General features: G+C 51.2%; 1 protein-coding gene across 4 annotated transcripts in view; it reads right to left on the minus strand.

Annotated features, from left to right (window-relative positions):
* The window catches only part of FMNL2 (formin like 2), a 145,223-nt gene that overhangs the window by 53,585 nt on the left and 73,204 nt on the right, over positions 1-18,434 (minus strand). For all 4 annotated transcript variants that reach the window (XM_086464989.1, XM_086464986.1, XM_086464988.1 and 1 more), the window contains exons 2-4: positions 14,055-14,138; positions 4,193-4,273; positions 623-699 (exon numbers count right to left, since the gene is read on the minus strand). In XM_086464989.1, coding sequence (XP_086321115.1) covers positions 623-699; positions 4,193-4,273; positions 14,055-14,138 — 242 coding nt within the window. The remainder of the gene's footprint in view (positions 1-622; positions 700-4,192; positions 4,274-14,054; positions 14,139-18,434) is intronic.

Consider the following 18,434-nt stretch of genomic DNA (forward strand, 5'->3'; position numbering starts at 1 on the left):
ATTGAGCTGGACACAGTGTGTGATCGTGAAACAAAATGCTGAAGAAACCTTCCTGGCTGATGTACCGGTGCTGAACCGGCTTCTGGTCCCGAGACCCAAAGCAGAGAGGGGTGAGACCAGTGGAAACACGGATGGGAATGGCACGTCCGACAAAAAACCAAGTCTCTGGTTGATTCTTTTACTTTTGCTGTTTGAGAGGAATTTTCTGCTTTGTCGAAGTAAAATCCTGGTAACATTACTCACAGCCAGGCTTCATGAACTGCATCATGTTAAAGCTATAAAACAGCATGGGGTTTTTTTATATATGTATTTATAGCTGCAATACTATTACTATTCTAGACACAATCACGCTCACGCCTGCTCTGACTGACTTAGGGTTGCAGAATTTGACTGCAATCTTTCCGCAGCCTTCACAGAGATGTGGATGAAACCTACCATGAAAGGATTAAAGCTGAATTATTCTCCTGAGATGGGCAGCTATCCCTTAACTGAGCCCTTCAGGCTTTAACGATCAATCAAGTGGTATCACTGCTCGACATACAAAGAGCTGTTTTCTCAAAGACATCCATCAGTAGATGTAAAAAATAACCATCTTAGACTGGAGGGCATCAAAAATTCTTACCCGATGTGATTTGTTCTTAAGGAAATTTCCAGTTCTCGGAGTACTTGAGTAGACTCTTGGACTCGTCTTCTGAATTTCTGTAATTAAGTGAGCAGGCAAAAACAACAATCAGACCCATGTGATGCTATCGAAAATATCAACAGCTCATGCAGCAGCGCCGACCGAATAAATAAAGCATTAAGGTGAACCGAGAACCCCTCTAAATCCTGAGGACTGCAACAACAAAACTCCGTCAGTCCACAAAGAACACGCGCAGAAAAGCAACTTCTGTTTCCACGCACATTTCTGAGTTTCCAGGATTAAGAAAATGAAAAGCCTGTAGACAAATAAACATTTCTTTACAATACCACCTTTGTTTTAGTATCAGACTCTCCCCCTTGAGAACTGCGGCATTTGGGCTTCATTCTCAGCCGGGTGCTTTAATCTTGCTTTCGCGACTCTACACCCACACCAGAAAACCTGCCGTGATTTCTGCTAATTACCAAATCCGCGGGTGTGAGCCAGTAACGCAATACACACGTGCTGCCATCTGCATGCTTTAATAATTTGCGCACGCCGAACTGTATCTGCAAAGTTACGACGCTGAGAAAAGGCCAGAAAACGGCAGAAGCGGAAAGGAGGAGAGGTTTCGTGTCACCTCTGCATGGGAGGAGAAAGGGCGGCCTGGCAAAACCGCACTTGGACGCAGTGAGAGCCCCACTTCAGGGCTCACAGCAGGCACTGGTGGCGGCAGCAGACCTCCAAACGCACAGCGACTCCTCTCGAGTCGGGTCAAGCAGCAACTCTCCATCCTCTGCGAAACCAGCGCGCGGCGGGGCTACCCTCGGGGTGCGGACAGAGCCAGCCAGCCGTGCCTCCTCCTCTCCCGGCCGGAGAAAGACTCCCGTCTGCTCTCCCGCTTGGTGCTCCCGGCCCACGGAAATGCATTAAAACAGCTGGATAAATTCTTCTGCAGCAGTTGTTTTGGTAAATTCTCACTTGTGAGCAAGGTAAACGAGAGCAGAGGTGGACGGACGACGCTGATCACCTTGGAAGTGCAGTACTTAACAACCACCTCGGCCATCAGTTATCACACACACAGACCTGACGTGTTTGGAAAGGGCTTATAAGCGCTTCGGACACCAGCAATGATGCTGCAAGCAGGACTATGCTCTGAATACTAGGGGGAAAAAGGGTTTGTCCTCAGCGCACCACAATAAACCCACAATAAAATCAAGGGGATTACTGGCAGTTAATAATTCTCATGAGTTCATCTGCTGAGGCGAAGACGATGAAAGGGCAGGATTTACCTTGCCTTGCTGACCTATGTGCAAAGCATCAGCTGCCTTTTTCACCAGGGTTTTACCGCACACTAGTTAGCACCGCTGGCTCACTTGAGGTGAGGCTAAATCCCAACTCAGAGGGCCGCTGGCAGACTGAACTAGACGTCTCGCTGTAAAGTCCTAGCAGACACAAGGCACTATTAATTTTTACTTTGAAATAGCTAGTTGGGATCAGATGTACAGTTTCTCTGGACCTCAGTTAATTAGCTCAGAGTACAAAAACACGGTGCTTACTCTCCCGAGAGGATTTGCACAGTGTAACTGCAGGCAGTATAAAACATTACCTCGCTAGAAGTAAAGGTAAAATATTGATGTAGCAAGAGGCAGACAGGAGACTGGGGCGGGAGGGCACAGCAGAAACAGGCAGCACATTCCCCCGTACCCCACGTGGGACCATCATCCCCCAGCGAGGCCAGGCTGCTCTTTGCCACCACGGCAGAGCGCAATGAACCGGCTCTGCGCTTTGCTGGGCTCCAGGAGCCACCAAAGTGCAATTTCTTTAAAAACGTGTCATTTCAACGCTTCCATTTTCCTGTTTCAAAATCCAGCTCAGACGAAAAGCACTTGTTTTCCCGGGAAGAGCCACGATGACCCCAATTACAAGCCAAAAGGCACATTTTGCAGCGACGTTTGGAGCCACCTTCTCTTGGCCACGCTGGGGATCATCAGCAGAACCGCCGACACCACCTCAGTTACAGCAACAATCCTGGTAAGACCAGCTTTCCCCACAATATCGTGCGCCCGTCCAGAAGCCCATTTGTAAATCTTTCCGCCTCGCAGCCCAGGCGGAGGAAAGGCTGCTGGTGATACAGAAAAAACGCAACAAAAGAGAGGAACTCAATGGAGTTATTTTTAGGCTCCTTTGGTTTTGTCATTTGTCATGGGACTCTTATAGCAGTATGAGGATAAGAAAGGCTCCAATGTGTGCCCACGGAGTAACCACAGAGCAAAGCCAAACACTAAACGAATTTCAAAAACCCTTCAGGAGAAAAAACACAAAGACCCCTGTTCACCATTTTTTTTTTTTAAAAAAAAGAACTATAATCAGCTACAGGCAAATTTAAAGGTTTCCTACTAAATGGCTTCCTACTCCTGGCGAGCGCCTCCAACAAGAGAAGCACTGTCAGAAGACATTACTGCAGCCTGGAAGACGGGAGCTAGCGACGGCGCGCTGGAAGCACAGGGTACCCAGTGTTCGCCCCCTGCCTTTCGGGGGGACGGAGGTGCACCTCCGCCGCCGGAGCCGGCCCCGGCCTGCAAGCCCCGTGTCAGGATACGTATTTTACCGCGGGGCACCGACCTCAGCGAATTGTACGGCAGCACAAGGCAGCGATTGTTGAGGAGAAGGCAGAGCCAGTCAATGGCAGGATCTGCTAGGCCCTCGCTGCCTTTTTGGGGTTTGGTGTTTTTTTTTTAAAGGCTATTATAGCTATCAACACGGGACACGACCTGATCGCCAAAGCGGTTAAATACCAAAGGTCCAGCGACCGTCCTCTAAATGGGATGAAGGTTTACTGTTAGCCTAAAATCCTGGAGGCCTTTACTAAGCCCATCAGAGCGGTGCAGAAATATCAGAACCAGCCCCAAATCCACCTCGGCACAGAAGCCACATTCAGGGACGCACGGCGTTCACGCGAAAGGCCAAGTGAAGTGCCTGAGTCTTTCCCGAGCGATTATCAAACTGTTTTGGACCAAATAATATGCAGAAGGATGGATGAGGCTCTGGCACATCAATACACCCCAGGTTACGTCTTTACTTCACCACCCTGAAACCTCAGACGAGGCTGCAGGCGAGAGGTGAACTGTGCCAGCTGCACTGAACCTCTGTCGTGCAAACGCCCAGAGAAAAGGACTCGAAACTTCAACATCCCCTTCACACGGGTGAGGAAAGTGCCACCTAACAGACGCTTGATCCCCCACCGGCACTGCCCACATGGGAAGTCAGACCTCGAGCAGAGCTCAGTGATAATTTGTCAGACTATTTATTGAAGCTGAACTTATTAAAACAAGTTGTTTCATGTGTCAGCTGGTCCTTTTCTTTGCAACATCTGTTCTCCTTCCTGAGCTGCGAAAACCGCAGCCTCTTTCCAATTTCTCTTTGCTTCTCTCTGCAGTTTGTTACATCTCCCAGACACTTCTCAGAGACTTTTACGGGGCCTTTTGCACAAAGGCAGGAAGGAACCCGGACCCCGGGACCGTCCTCGCCGAGGAACGAGGGACAGGCGAGAGGAAACAGGACGCTGCTCACCTTCCTGGTCACAGCCGGGTCCAGATAGCCCTTCAACTTCTGGATGTACGTGTGCGGAGGATTCTTCACTTGAAATCTTTCCTGCAAAGGACACAAGAATAAACATCAGCCATTTTGTAAGATCTTCCGTATTTACTTACTATATATATCAAATGCATCCACACGCATATATATTTAAACAGTGTGTATTTATAATACAGCTTTATATGTACATACCTTATATTCCTAAGTATATAATCTATGCATACACAATATGCATGCAAATAAAAGATATTTACATGCATCTTGATATTCTGAAATTTGATAATTAGATAGGATGCATAAAAATACACCCTGCATATTCAATGACAATTCTGAACTTCAGTTACACACACACACACACACACACACGAAATAACAGGGTTTCTGCTAGCCAGGAGTACTGAGAGGAAAGAGAAGCATTAGAAAAGTGGATGTGTGTCCACGTTTGATTGAAAGCCAACGCTGCAAAAGCCAAGCCACCTTTTTGATCACTTGCAACAAGCCTAAGAGCACACTGCACGGCCTAGTCATGGGAGAATTCTCATCATTTCACTGTTTGGATTCCAGAAAAACGAATGCAAGGCTAGTGTGTTGGCGATAAACAAGTAATATTTTAACTCCGCGATATTAAACTGGATTGTCCTTGTAAGCGGCCCCCCAGCTCCCAGCCCACACCTTACTGCAGGTTCCTGTTCAGAGGGATGGGCACCGGGGGCGGGGAGTGCCACGGGGGCGCAGGCACGGCCCCCCCGCCACCGGCACGAAGTGATCACGCAGCGCTGGGGCCACAGCGAGCTCAGCTCGTCCTGGTGGAGCTCCACCGGGGACCAGCGACCAGCGCTCAGACTTTACCTCCATCCCAAGGCCGGCCAGCTCTCCTGGCAGACCTCGTTACCAGCCCTGCCCAGCCACCGCACCGGAGGGCTTGTTCATCCCACGTGAACGCACCCAACCGCAGCAGCGCCCCGCTTCCTGCGTCCACCAACGCTTGAGCACCAACGCGCTCATCGTGCCTCGGGATCAGCTCTCCACTTCTGCCACCGCCGCTTGCGTGGGGAGAGCACTGGTGGTGGAGCTCGCCCCAGGCACCCACGGCACCCGGCGACTTGGAGGGTTTCCTTCCACACCCGTGTCGCACGAGGGCAGAGCTGAGGGATCTCCAGCGTGGTGGGAACAAGCCAGCAAGTGCTACCAAGGCCACCGTTACACTTAGCAGAGAAATTACAGACCAGGCGCCCATCCCCGTGCCACTGGGAAAGCCTGGGAACCACCACGGGCCTCTCCTCCCCGCTAAGGTTGGAATCTTACCGACCCCAGGACACGGAGGAAGGCAGGTTCCTGTGATCACGGGCTTTACCCACGTAAAACATCTTGCTACCCACGCCTGCTTTTCTGCTTTCTGTCGGACACCAGCAGCGTGCCCGAGTCCCCCTCCCCATCTCGCTCACCTGCTGCTAGTCCAGCGCCAAGGAATTCCCACCTGCCCGAGACTTGCATCTCCCGGAAGGTTTCCCAACGCCCAACCTTCCAGGGGGCCCCTTGGACTGCAGTGCAGCACCAGCCACATTCAGAACCGAACTGAAGATTTTGATGACAAATACAAGATCTGCAAAGCTTGTGTTCTGAGAGCTGCTTGGGTTCTGCTTGCTTTACCACTTGCATGGCCAGCTTGAAATTCATCCTACAAAAGCTGCTGTGAAACATGAGTTGTTCTGAGAGCAGTGTGCTGTGTCCAAACCTGTTAAGAGCATTACCAAAAGTTCTGATACTATTTGTATCTTGGAAGAATTTTAAACTATTCTGCCCTTTCCCTTGAGGAAAGATCTCATAACAATTTCCTCCTGAAATTTCGCGTTTTATAACTGATATCTGAAACCTCCCTTTATTAGGTCAGGATGCAATTTTAACTACATTATCTGAAAGTTATTTCATAATGAATAGGACACTCCTGCCCAGTTACCAGAACGTACTGTCTGAACACCGAAAGTTGTTCCTGTTATTATCTTGCTGCTTGCTGTAAAAAAAGTAATTCATCATGGTCAGCAGGAAAAAATGAACTGAAAAATCGCCCTGTGGTGCACGAACGCCAGGCAGACAGCAGACATTTCTTTCCTCTTTTACAACCGGATTTTTTTTCCAGGCACCTTCACATCGATGGGCCAAACACAGTCCTGGAATTTGGCGTTTTCTTTTCATCTAAAAAACCAGTTCAGGAAACACAAAGGGCTTGGTTGCCAGCTCCTCTCTGGCCAAAGCGATGCCAACAGTGTCTGTCCTGCTCCATCCTGCCCCAGCACCACGCTCACCCCCGTGGCTTCCTCTCGGCTCTACAAGCTTGAGGCCTGTAGAGTCTCATCTTCACTGGCCCCCACGGGTCAGACGGTCCCTTTCACACCCTTCTAGCTAAATTTGCTGCTAACTGGAACCCCTACCGGTGTGCTGGGAAAGACAGGCACACCAGACAGATGCGCGGAGGGACAGACAGGTTTGGAAAGGGCGTGCCAAGGCTCCGCCGCACAGGTCCACTGGCGCACACAGAAATTATCTGCCACGTCCTAAGGGGTGTACAATGGTCAGCCCTAGCACCCAGCTCCCCAGAGAAAGAGAGTAGGAATATCCACAGATGTTGACGGGGACTTTAAAGGAAATTAAAAAATAAAACACCCACATAAACCGAATCAGTTATAGATCAGAATAGACTATTTCAGTTGGAAGGGAGCTACAAGAGTCATCTAGTTCAACTGCCTGAGTATCATAACATTGAGCTTAATTTTTACACCTTTTGCAGCCCTCTGCGAGGCCAGTTTCTCAGTCAGACTTACAGCCCCCTCGGGAAACCGTGGACTGTGGCTTTACACGGGGCATAAATAGAAGTTATCGACGAGCAATTTCCATCCATTAACCTACTTTAAAACCTCTTCACACTGGCAGACAGACAAAAAAAAAAAAAAAAAGGCACTTTGCTGTAAATGAGAATCTGGCCCATTGTAGACTAGTAAAGAGTTAACAGAGGTCTCTAGACCTTGGAGACCACCACCGTTTCTCCTTTTTCCCCTCAACAGTTTTAGATCAGCTCCAGAGACACTACAGCACTTGAATAACCAGGTCCTTCTCTACAAAAAGCCACAAAGGTAGAAGTGTTTGCGCTGTGCCACTTGACAACCACCTCCAAATACTATTCTTTGTGTCTGCAAGTGATGGGGTGAAGCGGCGGAGCACCAAGCCAAAGGTCCACTCCTGAAGAGCGGTGGGCGAGGTGAGAGCACCAGCAAGCAGCAGGCACGGCAGGAGCCTGCTCCGCCTGACGGCAGAGTCCCAGACTAACAAGGCTCCACGTTAGCTCTCCTATTTATTCCTCCCCTTTTGGAGGGTTCTCTGATGCTGATGTAGCTCTGCTGTGTTTAGTCTAATCCTCCAGAGAAGCTATTTTACTCTTACGGATTTATTTCTCTTACTGACTAATCAGCCATCATCTGCTAAAGCGACAGGAGCTTTTCCTAACTGCCAGTTTTAATACCTGGAGTCTTCAAAATTAAATGCTCAGACTCAGTAAGCACATTTAGTAGTCTGTGATGCAGATACTCTGTGTTTTCGTTTGTTTTCTTAAAACCTAGCTGTAATTAAGCATGTATTTGATAATCTCTACAGCGACTTCATTAAAATAGATGCTGCTCATTACTGTATAGTGGAATTATTTGGGTTGAAGGATTTCAAAGACATTATCCATGAACTGCAGATACCAGCAATGCTCTTCTCAAACTAGCGACCAAGAGCCACTTGTGGTAAACATCTGCTAGCCCTGGAAACATTTTTATAGCCTCTTAAAGTGTTTTTTTTTCTGCCTTGGAAAGCCATGAGGTATCAGCCTTCAAAATTGCCCTTTCCTGGCAATGATTCCTGTCTCGGTTTATCCAGCTTTGACTGTTTTATATTAGAAGCTGATTTGTCGCAAGCGGCAGGAACCAGGGCTCGGTGCTGTGCAGCGACGGCAGCCCGCGGCTCCCCGACGCCTCCGGGACACCCTGAACGTCTGCTCGCAGCCACCGTCCTCCCCGAAAACTGACGTTCCGCCAGAGCTCGCAGGGGGCGGGAAGGCCCGGTGCTCGGCGGAGCGGCGTGACTGCAGTCTGGTGTTCCGCCTGCCACGAATGCTGCGAGGGACTGCGCAGGCCGGCCAGCCCGGTGTCTTCTCAAGGTCCTTCTGGTCCTTCTTGAGAGCATTTACTTCCCAGCAGAGACAAACACACCTCCCGGCTAACACTGAGGCGCCGTTGCTCACACAAAATAGATGCCGTAAATAACGAGTTAAAAGTCGTTGCTTTCCCCTGCCTGCTCCTCCTCTCCACTTTTGGCAATTCGCAATCGCTCACTGGCCAAAGCTGCTTTCAAAATAAGAATTTATACGGCAAGGGTTTAACGCTATTTGAACGAGGAGGTTGGGGATTTTTACCACACACACATGAAGTTTAAAATCCCTATTTGAGTCTTCAAACTGCGTTAAGCCAGTGGGTGACATCACGACTGGGACACGGCGGCCTCCCCTCCCAGTCGCCCCAGGACCGGGCCATTCAGACACAACAAAGCTGATAAATCCCGATGAAACCTATTTTATCTCCACAACGTGACTCATATAAGCACCAACACTATCTACAGCCCTGAAAGGAGAAAGGCACAGACCCGCAATAACTCGACCCTGCCTTTGTCGGCCACCTAGAAAGCAAACTAACTTAATTTCCTGAGGATAAATGGCCTTTTCTTACTTGAAAAATCGCTGAGGAGAGGTGCTATAAGCCAGAACGACAGACAAGCGTAGAGCAGCGGCACCAGACTGAAGAGTAGTGAGATGACTTGGTCTCCAGCACCTCCCCTTTAGGGCAATAAATGGTGAGAATTCAAGGAAAAAGCTTGGATGGGGGAGCACAACACTGCTCCTGTGCTTCTTTCACCAGCAGTCTCCAGAATTAGCACTTTCTTTTCTGATGGACACCAAAACAAAAGGGGGCTGGGGGGCCTTTACTTCAGCAGCAAAGAGGAACTCCTGGATTTCTGCATTTCCTCTTCCACGTGATCCTACAAAGAACTCAACACATCTCTTGTTCACCCAAATCTGGAAAACGTATTAATTCCGTAACCAGGAAATTGTGGCTTTTCCAGAGATCTTTTGCTTCCAAAAACATTCAGGACATTTTCTGCATTAGCGACATATGTTATTATTATTACCCTCACTAACTTGTTTCGTTCTTAGGATTCATGTACGTTAGGAAAGCATACGGCCCAGCCAACTTGGTACCCAGGCTTCTCAGAAACCCCAGCAGCCCCTGCCCGGCCCCACGCTGCTGAGCCTTGGACCCCTCGTGCCCCGTGCCCGTACCTCTGACTGCTCCATCACTCACTGTCTGATTTTCAGGGAGCCACCTCTCTCAGGGTCAGCAAGTCAGATAAAAGAAGCTGTGAGCATCTCTACCATTCAACTGTTCGTAAGTTCAGTAAAACACTGGATTTTTTAGCCTGTATTTTACCCACAACAGGGCTCTTTAAATCAAAAAAGGAAAGGGGAGGTCCACTGGTATATAAAACTTTTTTATTTTAAGGCAAAGGTGCTCAAAACGGAGCTGTAAATGGCTACTGAAGCGTGAGCAAAGGCACGGAAAATGCTTGGTTGAGTGTTGTCCAAAAAAATCCAGATCTCTGCATGGCACCATACGGTAACACACAGCGCAAGGTGCTGCTTTTCAATCCTAGAACCACAGACTGGTTTGGGTGGGGATGGACCTTAAAGCTCATCCACTCCCACCCCCCTGCCCTGGGCAGGGACACCTCCCACCAGAGCAGGTTGCTCCCAGCCCCATCCAGCCTGGCCTTGAGCCCTGCCAGGGAGGGGGCAGCCACAGCCAGTGCCTCACTGTGCCCCCCTTCATCGCCTGAGGGCAGCTTTGGGGCTCACCTGAGATATCTGTGCCAAACAACAAACAGCGCAGCATCCCCTCAAAACCCCGATCCTCGCTCAGTCCCATCCAGCGGGCACCACCCACCCCCTTCTCCATCAGCCGTCCACCGAGACCCACGGGGAGCGGGCGGGCAGGCTGCCTGCAGCCTGGACGGGGCCCAGCATGGCTTTAAAGGAACTCCCAGCCCAAATCCGAAGGACACACGGGTATTTGTTGGCGCTTCCCGGTGCTCTGGACTTTAAAGGGGCACACGTGGACCACCGTGGCTCTGTGCGGTTACGCTCTCAACCGGTCCATAGCGCACAATCTCAAAAAAAAAAAAGAAAAAACCCAACAAAAATAAAAATAATATCAAGAACCTGCCTCTCCCCAGACCTGGTTTATGGAGGGGAAGGCTGGGAAGGCTGCACGCCGTGTTCCCTTTGCAGATGAGCAGTGGCAGAGGAGGTAGGGGCGCAGAAGGAAGCCTGGTTTAAAGGGCGTGTGGCCCACACTAGTGTGCACTGACCTCTTAGGATACCAGGGAGCTCAGTGATTAACATTCTTGCCTCATTTAGAGAAGGATCTAACCGCTACAGTCAATGCTTGTTGACCCTAAGTGTAAAGGAACACAACTCGGAGGGTCCCTCCATGGTTATCCTTCTCCAGGCTATCTCAAACGCTGTCTGGTTTTGACAGCCAAACCTCACAACGCCAGATTTCTGCGCTCAGGCTCCCCCTCCACCGCGATGCTCCACCAAGCAGCGAGCCCAGGTAGCCCTCCCCTCCCAGGGGAACACCACCCTGCTCTTCAGCAGAGCTGGGGTTTCACCCAAAGAGCTGGAGGGCTTGGGGACTGGCAAGGCACCACCTCCTCACCTGGGGCTATGGATCCAACAACCTGCACACTTAGTCACAAACCGAAATAAACCCTAAAGCAGAAGATGGTGCTCCACCAATGCACCCCACGTGGCCTTGTTTCAGGTGAAATAACCCCCAAGACAGGCACGGAGGGGCCCAAGCCCCCTGGAATCAAAGCTGAGGGGTGCCACAGGACCCCCACCCAGGAGGCTGCTGGAGACACCCACCACCACCCTGGTGAGCTCCATGCTGGCCACCAGCCTCCGAAACATCCAGCACCCGCCTTCTTCAGCGTTTCGTTAGAAAAGGGCGAGAGTTCTCCAAGCACCTCCGTGACGGTATTGTGGATGCAAACCGCACGATTTTCATCTTGGGTCTCTTAATCCGCTATTCCCCACACACACCTCCAGTGTCCCCAAAGGTGAGGACATGTGATGCCCCTGCCACAATTTGCCATTAGAGGGCAACGAAGAACTTTGTAAGATGTCCCCAACCTCTTCCCTCAACATCCATGCCCCCTCTGCCACGCCTCACGGCACTCAGCTGGATAAAGAGGCCTCGAGTACTCCAAAAGGGTGGCCCACCGCACCACGAAGTGGTGTCCTCTTCCCTGCCTGGATCCCTCCCAACATTCACCCCCCAAGATGACCACCGCTTGGTCCTCTCCAGGATGGGCAACATGTTTATTGGCTTTGTTCTCTCTTCTTTTCCTCCTCGTATCCTGAGCCAGAGAGGCAGGGAGCAAGCTCTCCGAACACCAGCAGCAATGTTTAGATGACTTGCAAGGTTTACAGACAAAGCAACAGAAAACACCACACGGGACGAGTCCTCCACAACCAGCCCAGCAACCCTCACAATGATTCACTCCAACGTGCACAACCCTACCCATAGCAGATTATTATTATTATTACTATTTTTGTTGTTGATATTATTATTAGCATCATCATGAGACTGGCAGCTTCCCCACTTTTGTTAATCTCACTTCTGCAAAAGTGAGAGTTCCTTTTGTGGGCCAAACCATCTCCTCGAATTTTCTCAAAATACCTCACAGACAAATGGCCAGGGTCTGCTTTACAGACTTTTTAGAAAATACCTTTTAAGAGCAACCTCTGGACCCTTACTCCTTTCGGACATAAGCTGAAAGCCAGCACAGGAGGGTAAGAGTTAACCTCCTCAAGCTGTTATATTAATTTACATCCTCAGGCCTTCACTAAGCAAAAACTTTTGAAATCGAAATGGGTGTAATGGGGTGTAATGGGCGATACCAATAGAAAACAGCAGTCAAAATTTACTAAACCCATACATTCTGTACAAAATCTATTCCTGGAAGTACTTTCAGCCACGCACCATAATTATGTGGACAGATATAAATATTTCACACCCCATATGCTGCATTACGGTGCTGTTACAGACACCTGCTTCACGCTGCTCTAATTTACAAGCGGCTGGCAAGCACCCACCAGCAATGCCAGGGCCGCCAGGGAGCTGCGACAGATCACAGATAACGCAGCTCCTTATTGCCCAAACACCTCCCCTCGGATGGCCAGACCCTGGAAGGGCAGCACACTGTCACCTCCCGTCCCTTCGGGATCCTCACAGTGCTGGCTCCAACAGTCCTCCCCTCTCCCAGCGATGGGAAGCAGACTCATCCCAACCCGGGGGTGGACTCGGTGTTGTGCAAGGAGCTGTTAAGATACGTGATGACTCCAGATTGCAAATTTCCTTTCCTGTGTTTCCGTCTCCTCATCCCTCCCCTCTTGCCGTAGAGTTCAGGAGTGAATCCGCAGCGGCTGCACGTCGCAAAGGGTGGATGAGCTCCGAGGTGGGAGTTCGCACACCGAGGCTGTGACCTAACTGCTTCTGCCTGCCCCGCTGCCAACTCGGTGCAGGGAGAGCACACGGAGTCCAGCACAAAGCTCACCCTCACACGTGCGCACTCTGAGCGCGCGTGCTCTAAGCAAGCACCCACGAAACAAATCACTCACAGCAGATTATGCCATTTGTTCAGTATCTCACTAAACTGAAACTTTAAATAGCTCAATGCTTTACGTTCTCTGCACAGAAAACTCATGGAAAACGGCAAAGAACTCTCTATTTCAGCTTTACTTTAAGGTTGCTGGATTTGATCAGAGGCTCCACCACTGTAATGGCTAAATGTCCCCCCACAAATCCATTTATTAAAATGTTCCTGACCTCACAGCGTGACTGTACCTCCTGCTAAGCTCTCATCCCGGTACTACTGTGTTTTACCTCTCAAGGAAACATCCTACTTTCTCAGTCCTGGATCCATTGTTTTCATCAGCGATTACTTTTGAAGTTTGTGGCAGAACCCGCTTTTGCCGTTGGCTCACACACGCACATCCTACCTTTCGCGTGCTTCGCTTTCTCTAGATAATGCCGTCTCTGTTCATTTGGCACAGCAGAGGCAACCTGTTAATTGTTCTACGTTGCTGCCAAGTCTGCACGCCACAGCAGAGCTCACACACAAAAGATGCCTCAGCATATGGTGCTGCTTAATCTGAGGTTGTTGTTCAGCCTCTGGAGGCAAAGGGGAGTTCAGGCTGCATCGCCATTTGCCTCTCCCTGAAGGCAACAGGCACTGCCAACTGCGACAGCGGCTCGTGATGCGGAAAGCCAAACATCCACTGGATTGAGACCATTTGTTCCTGTCGCACAGGTCAAGACAGAACAAACTCAAAGCACTCGCTGAGAGGTGACCCAAGGTCAGTCTCTACGAGTATGTGCCAGGCAAAATAAGCAGCGTTCACCACGCAGGGAAACCGGGCACAGGGGTGATGAGGGGGAAGAAATACCGCTCCGTGGCAAAAAAAGGGCATTATTATTGCAAGGCTTCTATGAGTCATTACCAATAATGGAGCACAAGGTCGAAGTGTTTGAAACTATTCAAAGCGTTTCAACTATTCAGAGTGTTTGAAACCGCTCAAATACTTGTCCCCTGCAAGGTCCCTTTCTAAGCCCAGGGACATCGCTGATGAAACCCAGTCGGTGCTCCCAAGGAGACGCCTGCCAAAAGCCCTCCAGACCTCCCTTACCTGGTCACAGATGAGCTCCCACTTCTTCTCGTTGTCGTACTGCCGCAGAAGCCGGGCTTTGTCAGGCGGCAAGTTCATCGCATTCTGTGGAGAAAGAGAAAGCAAACATGAGGGACCACAGAGGGCTCGGGTGCCGGCAGAGTCAGACATGAGCAAACCAAGGCAACGGGGCTGCGGTTGCCTTAATTGTTTTATGTGAATTCCTGTTGACAGGTTTATTCAGAAACATTCCCTCTAAATATCATGTTTGGCCTCAAAAGCACCAGTGAATCACAAGGCACCAAAGCGCGGGGCTCGGTGCTGAGCCACGGCGGGACACAGGGAGGAGGTGACCAACTGGAGCTCAGGACCAGCCACCTCCGTCCGCAGGAGAGGATGGGGCTCCCCCGTGCTGCCACGGCACAGAAGCCACCTTCCACCCCAGACGGGTCCCTGGGGTGCACCACGTCCCTCTGCCCCTCGCCTGAGCACACTCATAAGAAAAACACACACTCCAGCTGCAGGCCGGCGACGGCAGAACGCCAGTTCTCTCCAAACAAGACCTTGAAACGCCATTTCATTGTACCTCAGCAGCGGGATGCTATTCAGGTTTTTAAATGTCACCGCCTGCAACCTTCTCTGGATAACACAGATCCCAGAGGCAGGATTGCTGCTGCCCATCCCGACGTCGTGCTACTCGCACACGCAAAGATAACGATCCCGAGACTGGGACTGACACCCTGCAGTCAGAAGGCGGGGGAGAGGCAGCAATTAGATGATGCCTATCGCTTGCTGGCTCCTTTGATGTCAGTTGAGATACGTTTCCACGGGCAGTTGGCCGGGGTAGGGCGGCACAGGCTGGCTACAAGGCAGTCTTCTGAAGAGCCGTGTCTCTAAATGTGCGGCATAACTGTCGTGCTTACGCTGCCGGAGAACCTGGGAACCCCCCGAGAGCTCCGCAAACACCGTGTCTGGAGAGCCTCCCTATCAGCCCAGCAGTGCGCAGCAAGGTGAAGGAGCTGAACGAAAAACCTGCTAAGCACCTCTCCGTCTCCAGCACCGGTCTCCAGCACCTCTCGGTCTCCAGCTGGCATTCCCAGACCGGCCAAGTTATCCCAAATTAACCCTTCAGGACCACAAGCCTCTGGCGATCCATCCCGGACCGCTGCCGGGATGGGAGCGATGCGCCGGCCGGACTCTGGGGCACCGCCCAGGGCAGGCGGGTCGGGCCGGTGCCACGCACATCTCCGGCGCTGGCAGGCACTATCCTTCTGCATTTAACTTCAAAAAAGGCTGGCGGGGGAGGCACAAAAAGAGGCCAAGAACCAAAGGCTGTTAAATAAGCCTGCAGTGAAACAGCAATCAATAAATCAGCGTTCAGGTACCGCAACGCTCTGCTCTGGAAGCACACACCTTCACAACCTGTGCAACAGGCGGTTTTACAGATTTATGGAAAGCAAGCTGTCCTGGGGATCCTCAGAGACGCTCCCGGAGCTGGAGTCTGCTACAGCCGGACTCACACAGCCTGGGGCCCAGACCTCCTCCATCTCCTCACACAAACCCAGGTCCTGGAAGAGGAGGCACGCAGGGAGCCCACGCTGCCACAGCCACCACCCAGAGCATCTGCTAAAACCTCCCAGCCTGCTGACACCCCCGCCTGCTGACCCTGATGGCACGCTATAAAATCGAAAATGAAGTCCCCGGATGGGGCCCGTGGGCGCCAAGGGCAACCCCCCGTGCCGCTGGGACCGTGTGTAGAGCCCTGACCACGCTGATGGGCGCCGCAACAACCGGGCGAGCTTTGGGGGATGACGGGCTTTGTGGGAGCCAAGAAGGCAAGCGGCAGCGGCTGGCCATCCGTGGCAAAGCTTTCCGGCACCGCTTCTGGCTGGCTGAGCGCTACGTCCCCATCGCAAAGACAAGGCTTTCCCTGCTTGTACAGGGGTCCAGCGCAGGACTATCTCCCACTACAACTCCCCAGGGCTCTCATGCCTCGGTTGCCTTGCAAGCTCAGAGGCCAGGCTGACCGTCAAGCCTGCTCCCAGCCCAGCCCAGCCCAGCCCAGCGCTGGGGGGAGGCAGGCGCAGGGCCGGTGCTGCTCCTGACCCAGCTCCCTCACGGCCAGTTGCAGATTTCTCTCTCCCTGGGTTTACTCGTGCAGCCCAGGCTGGAGACCAGGAGGGTTCGGGCGTCATCCAGGAGCAGAGGTGGCATTCCTGCCCACGGGCAAAGAGGCAGGGCAGGGAGCAGCCACGGTGAAGCTAGGGTCCCCCTCGCTGGTCCTCCTTACTGGGAATACTGGGGACCCCTGAGGGTGCACTTCTACCTCCTGGTCCACACGGGACCACCGAGGGAGGTGAGGACAGCGCGGGCCTCCAGCGGATCTCACCGTCTGCATGTTGCAGATGTATTTGCCATCGTCCCACAAGACCTTATCTCCCTCTGTCCCCATCGAGGAGCGTCACCCGCTCCTGGGGATCCCCTCCACCACTCTGCTGCTGTGATGATGACTGCTCTTCCTAAAGCTTGTTTTCCATCAGATAACAAATACTCTTCCTTTTGCTCATCTGCGCTGTCATGTTGACAGTATTTATAGGCTGTGATCATATCTGTGCTTGATTCTCCTCTCAGTCTCTCCCATGTACCTTATCAGTCCTGCTTACCATTTTAATGCACTCCTTGGTATTTTTCCTGGGGCTTCTTCAAGCACCATTCCTTACCTCTGAGGATGCAAACATATTTCACAGCTACGATAAACCTCGGCTGTAGGAAAAGCTTCACTGTTTACCTGCAATACACCCCTTGTCAAACTCTGATCTTCTTATAGCTAATCAGCTTACCCAACCAGGCTGGCGCTCAGACAAGAAACCTGCCTGGAAACCTTTCCAGAATTCAGTCATAGCAAGAGTTCGTCACGGATGAAAGCCTGAAACAGGGAAAACAAGACCCAGGCAGCAGGTTCCAGTGATCTCATTTTGAAATGAATTAAACCTGAGCTCATTCTGAAATGTGAACTGCTTCGCTCCACGCCGTGTTGCTGCACATAACCACTTCATGTGTTTCAACAATTACTGCAATTCACTTCAGATACCCCCTGCCCTGGTCCGACGGGTAAAATTATTTACAAATACGTTGTGTGCGACCAGGTTCAAATCCCCGTGTGGCAGCAGTGGATGATTTGAACCTGCTCACGTCTCAATGAGAGATTTAAAGCAGTTTTGAAACCTGCTTGTGTGCAAGTCCATGACCATGCTACGGACAGGACCCTCTGCTGAGGCCAACGACGGCAGGCCACCCCAGCAGCCCCTCTAGCCCCTCCCTTCATGTCTTCTGGAGGGAACTGGGAAGGAAACTACTACTTCTGCTGTCTGCCGCTCCTCTGGCCTCATCCCTCATGTGGTAAGGAGGGAATGCACTCGGACCAGGGCTTTTCAGGCTGGCAGAGTCAGTTTGACATTAACTTTTATGTTTTACACAGAAATCAGTCTGAATGGCTTTCTTGGCAACTGGATCAAATTGCACTCGTTTACTGGAAACTCTCGCAAGACGTCCTCACCCACAACCTGAGTCTCTCCACCGCTTGTCGTGCAGGTTTATTCCCTTCCCCTTGTCTATGAGACATCTGCTGAACTGGACCTCCTGATCCTCCAGAGCTCCCTGTCCTTCGGCTCAGCCCTCCCGCAGCCTCCAGGCCAGCGCACTCAACCCCTCTCAACGTACACCTTCGTCAGGGCTGTCAGGGGCTGCACCAAATAACCCTTGTTCCTTTGTACGAAATAACGCAGGTGTAGATCACACCTTCTCCAAAACCTGGGCTAATGTTGTTCTTCACCTGGTCTCACTGTTAGCAACCATTCCCTGCTGGAAAGCCATGGTATTTTTACTTAAATGGGAAGCAATGTATTTTCTTTATGTTTATGCACAGCACTATACCAACCGGCTTTCGGAAACCCCGGTGTGCTGTATCTAACCGCATAGCCTTCAGCTGTTGCATCAGTAACTATGGCAAAGGCGGCTACCGAATTGGCTGGGTTGACCTTCCCAGTTGCAACAGTTTTGACTCTAGTCATAACTAACCAGATGCATTAGTAATCTGGGTTTCTTGTTCTCTGTGGATCAGCGAAATGACTCACAAATGTCTCCTGGCCACTTCCTGCTCTTATGACTACGGGCTTCACAGATATCAGCATTTTTTAGCTAACTACAGGTCTACGACTTGTGATTTCTCTTTCCATCCTTACCCTAACTAGAGGTCATGCTTTGAAAGCTTTTGATAACGTAACTATTCCACTCCTGATACAATCTCAATCCCTGCTGTTGCCAGGAGGGATGGCCCACTCTCTCCTCTCCTGCCTGTGTCCCCAGCCAGGTTGTCCCTCACCGCCCCCCGTGTCACCACCA

The sequence above is a fragment of the Leptosomus discolor genome, chromosome 5 (genome assembly GCF_034619465.1).
Source record: "Leptosomus discolor isolate bLepDis1 chromosome 5, bLepDis1.hap2, whole genome shotgun sequence".
Lineage (NCBI taxonomy): Eukaryota > Metazoa > Chordata > Aves > Leptosomiformes > Leptosomidae > Leptosomus > Leptosomus discolor.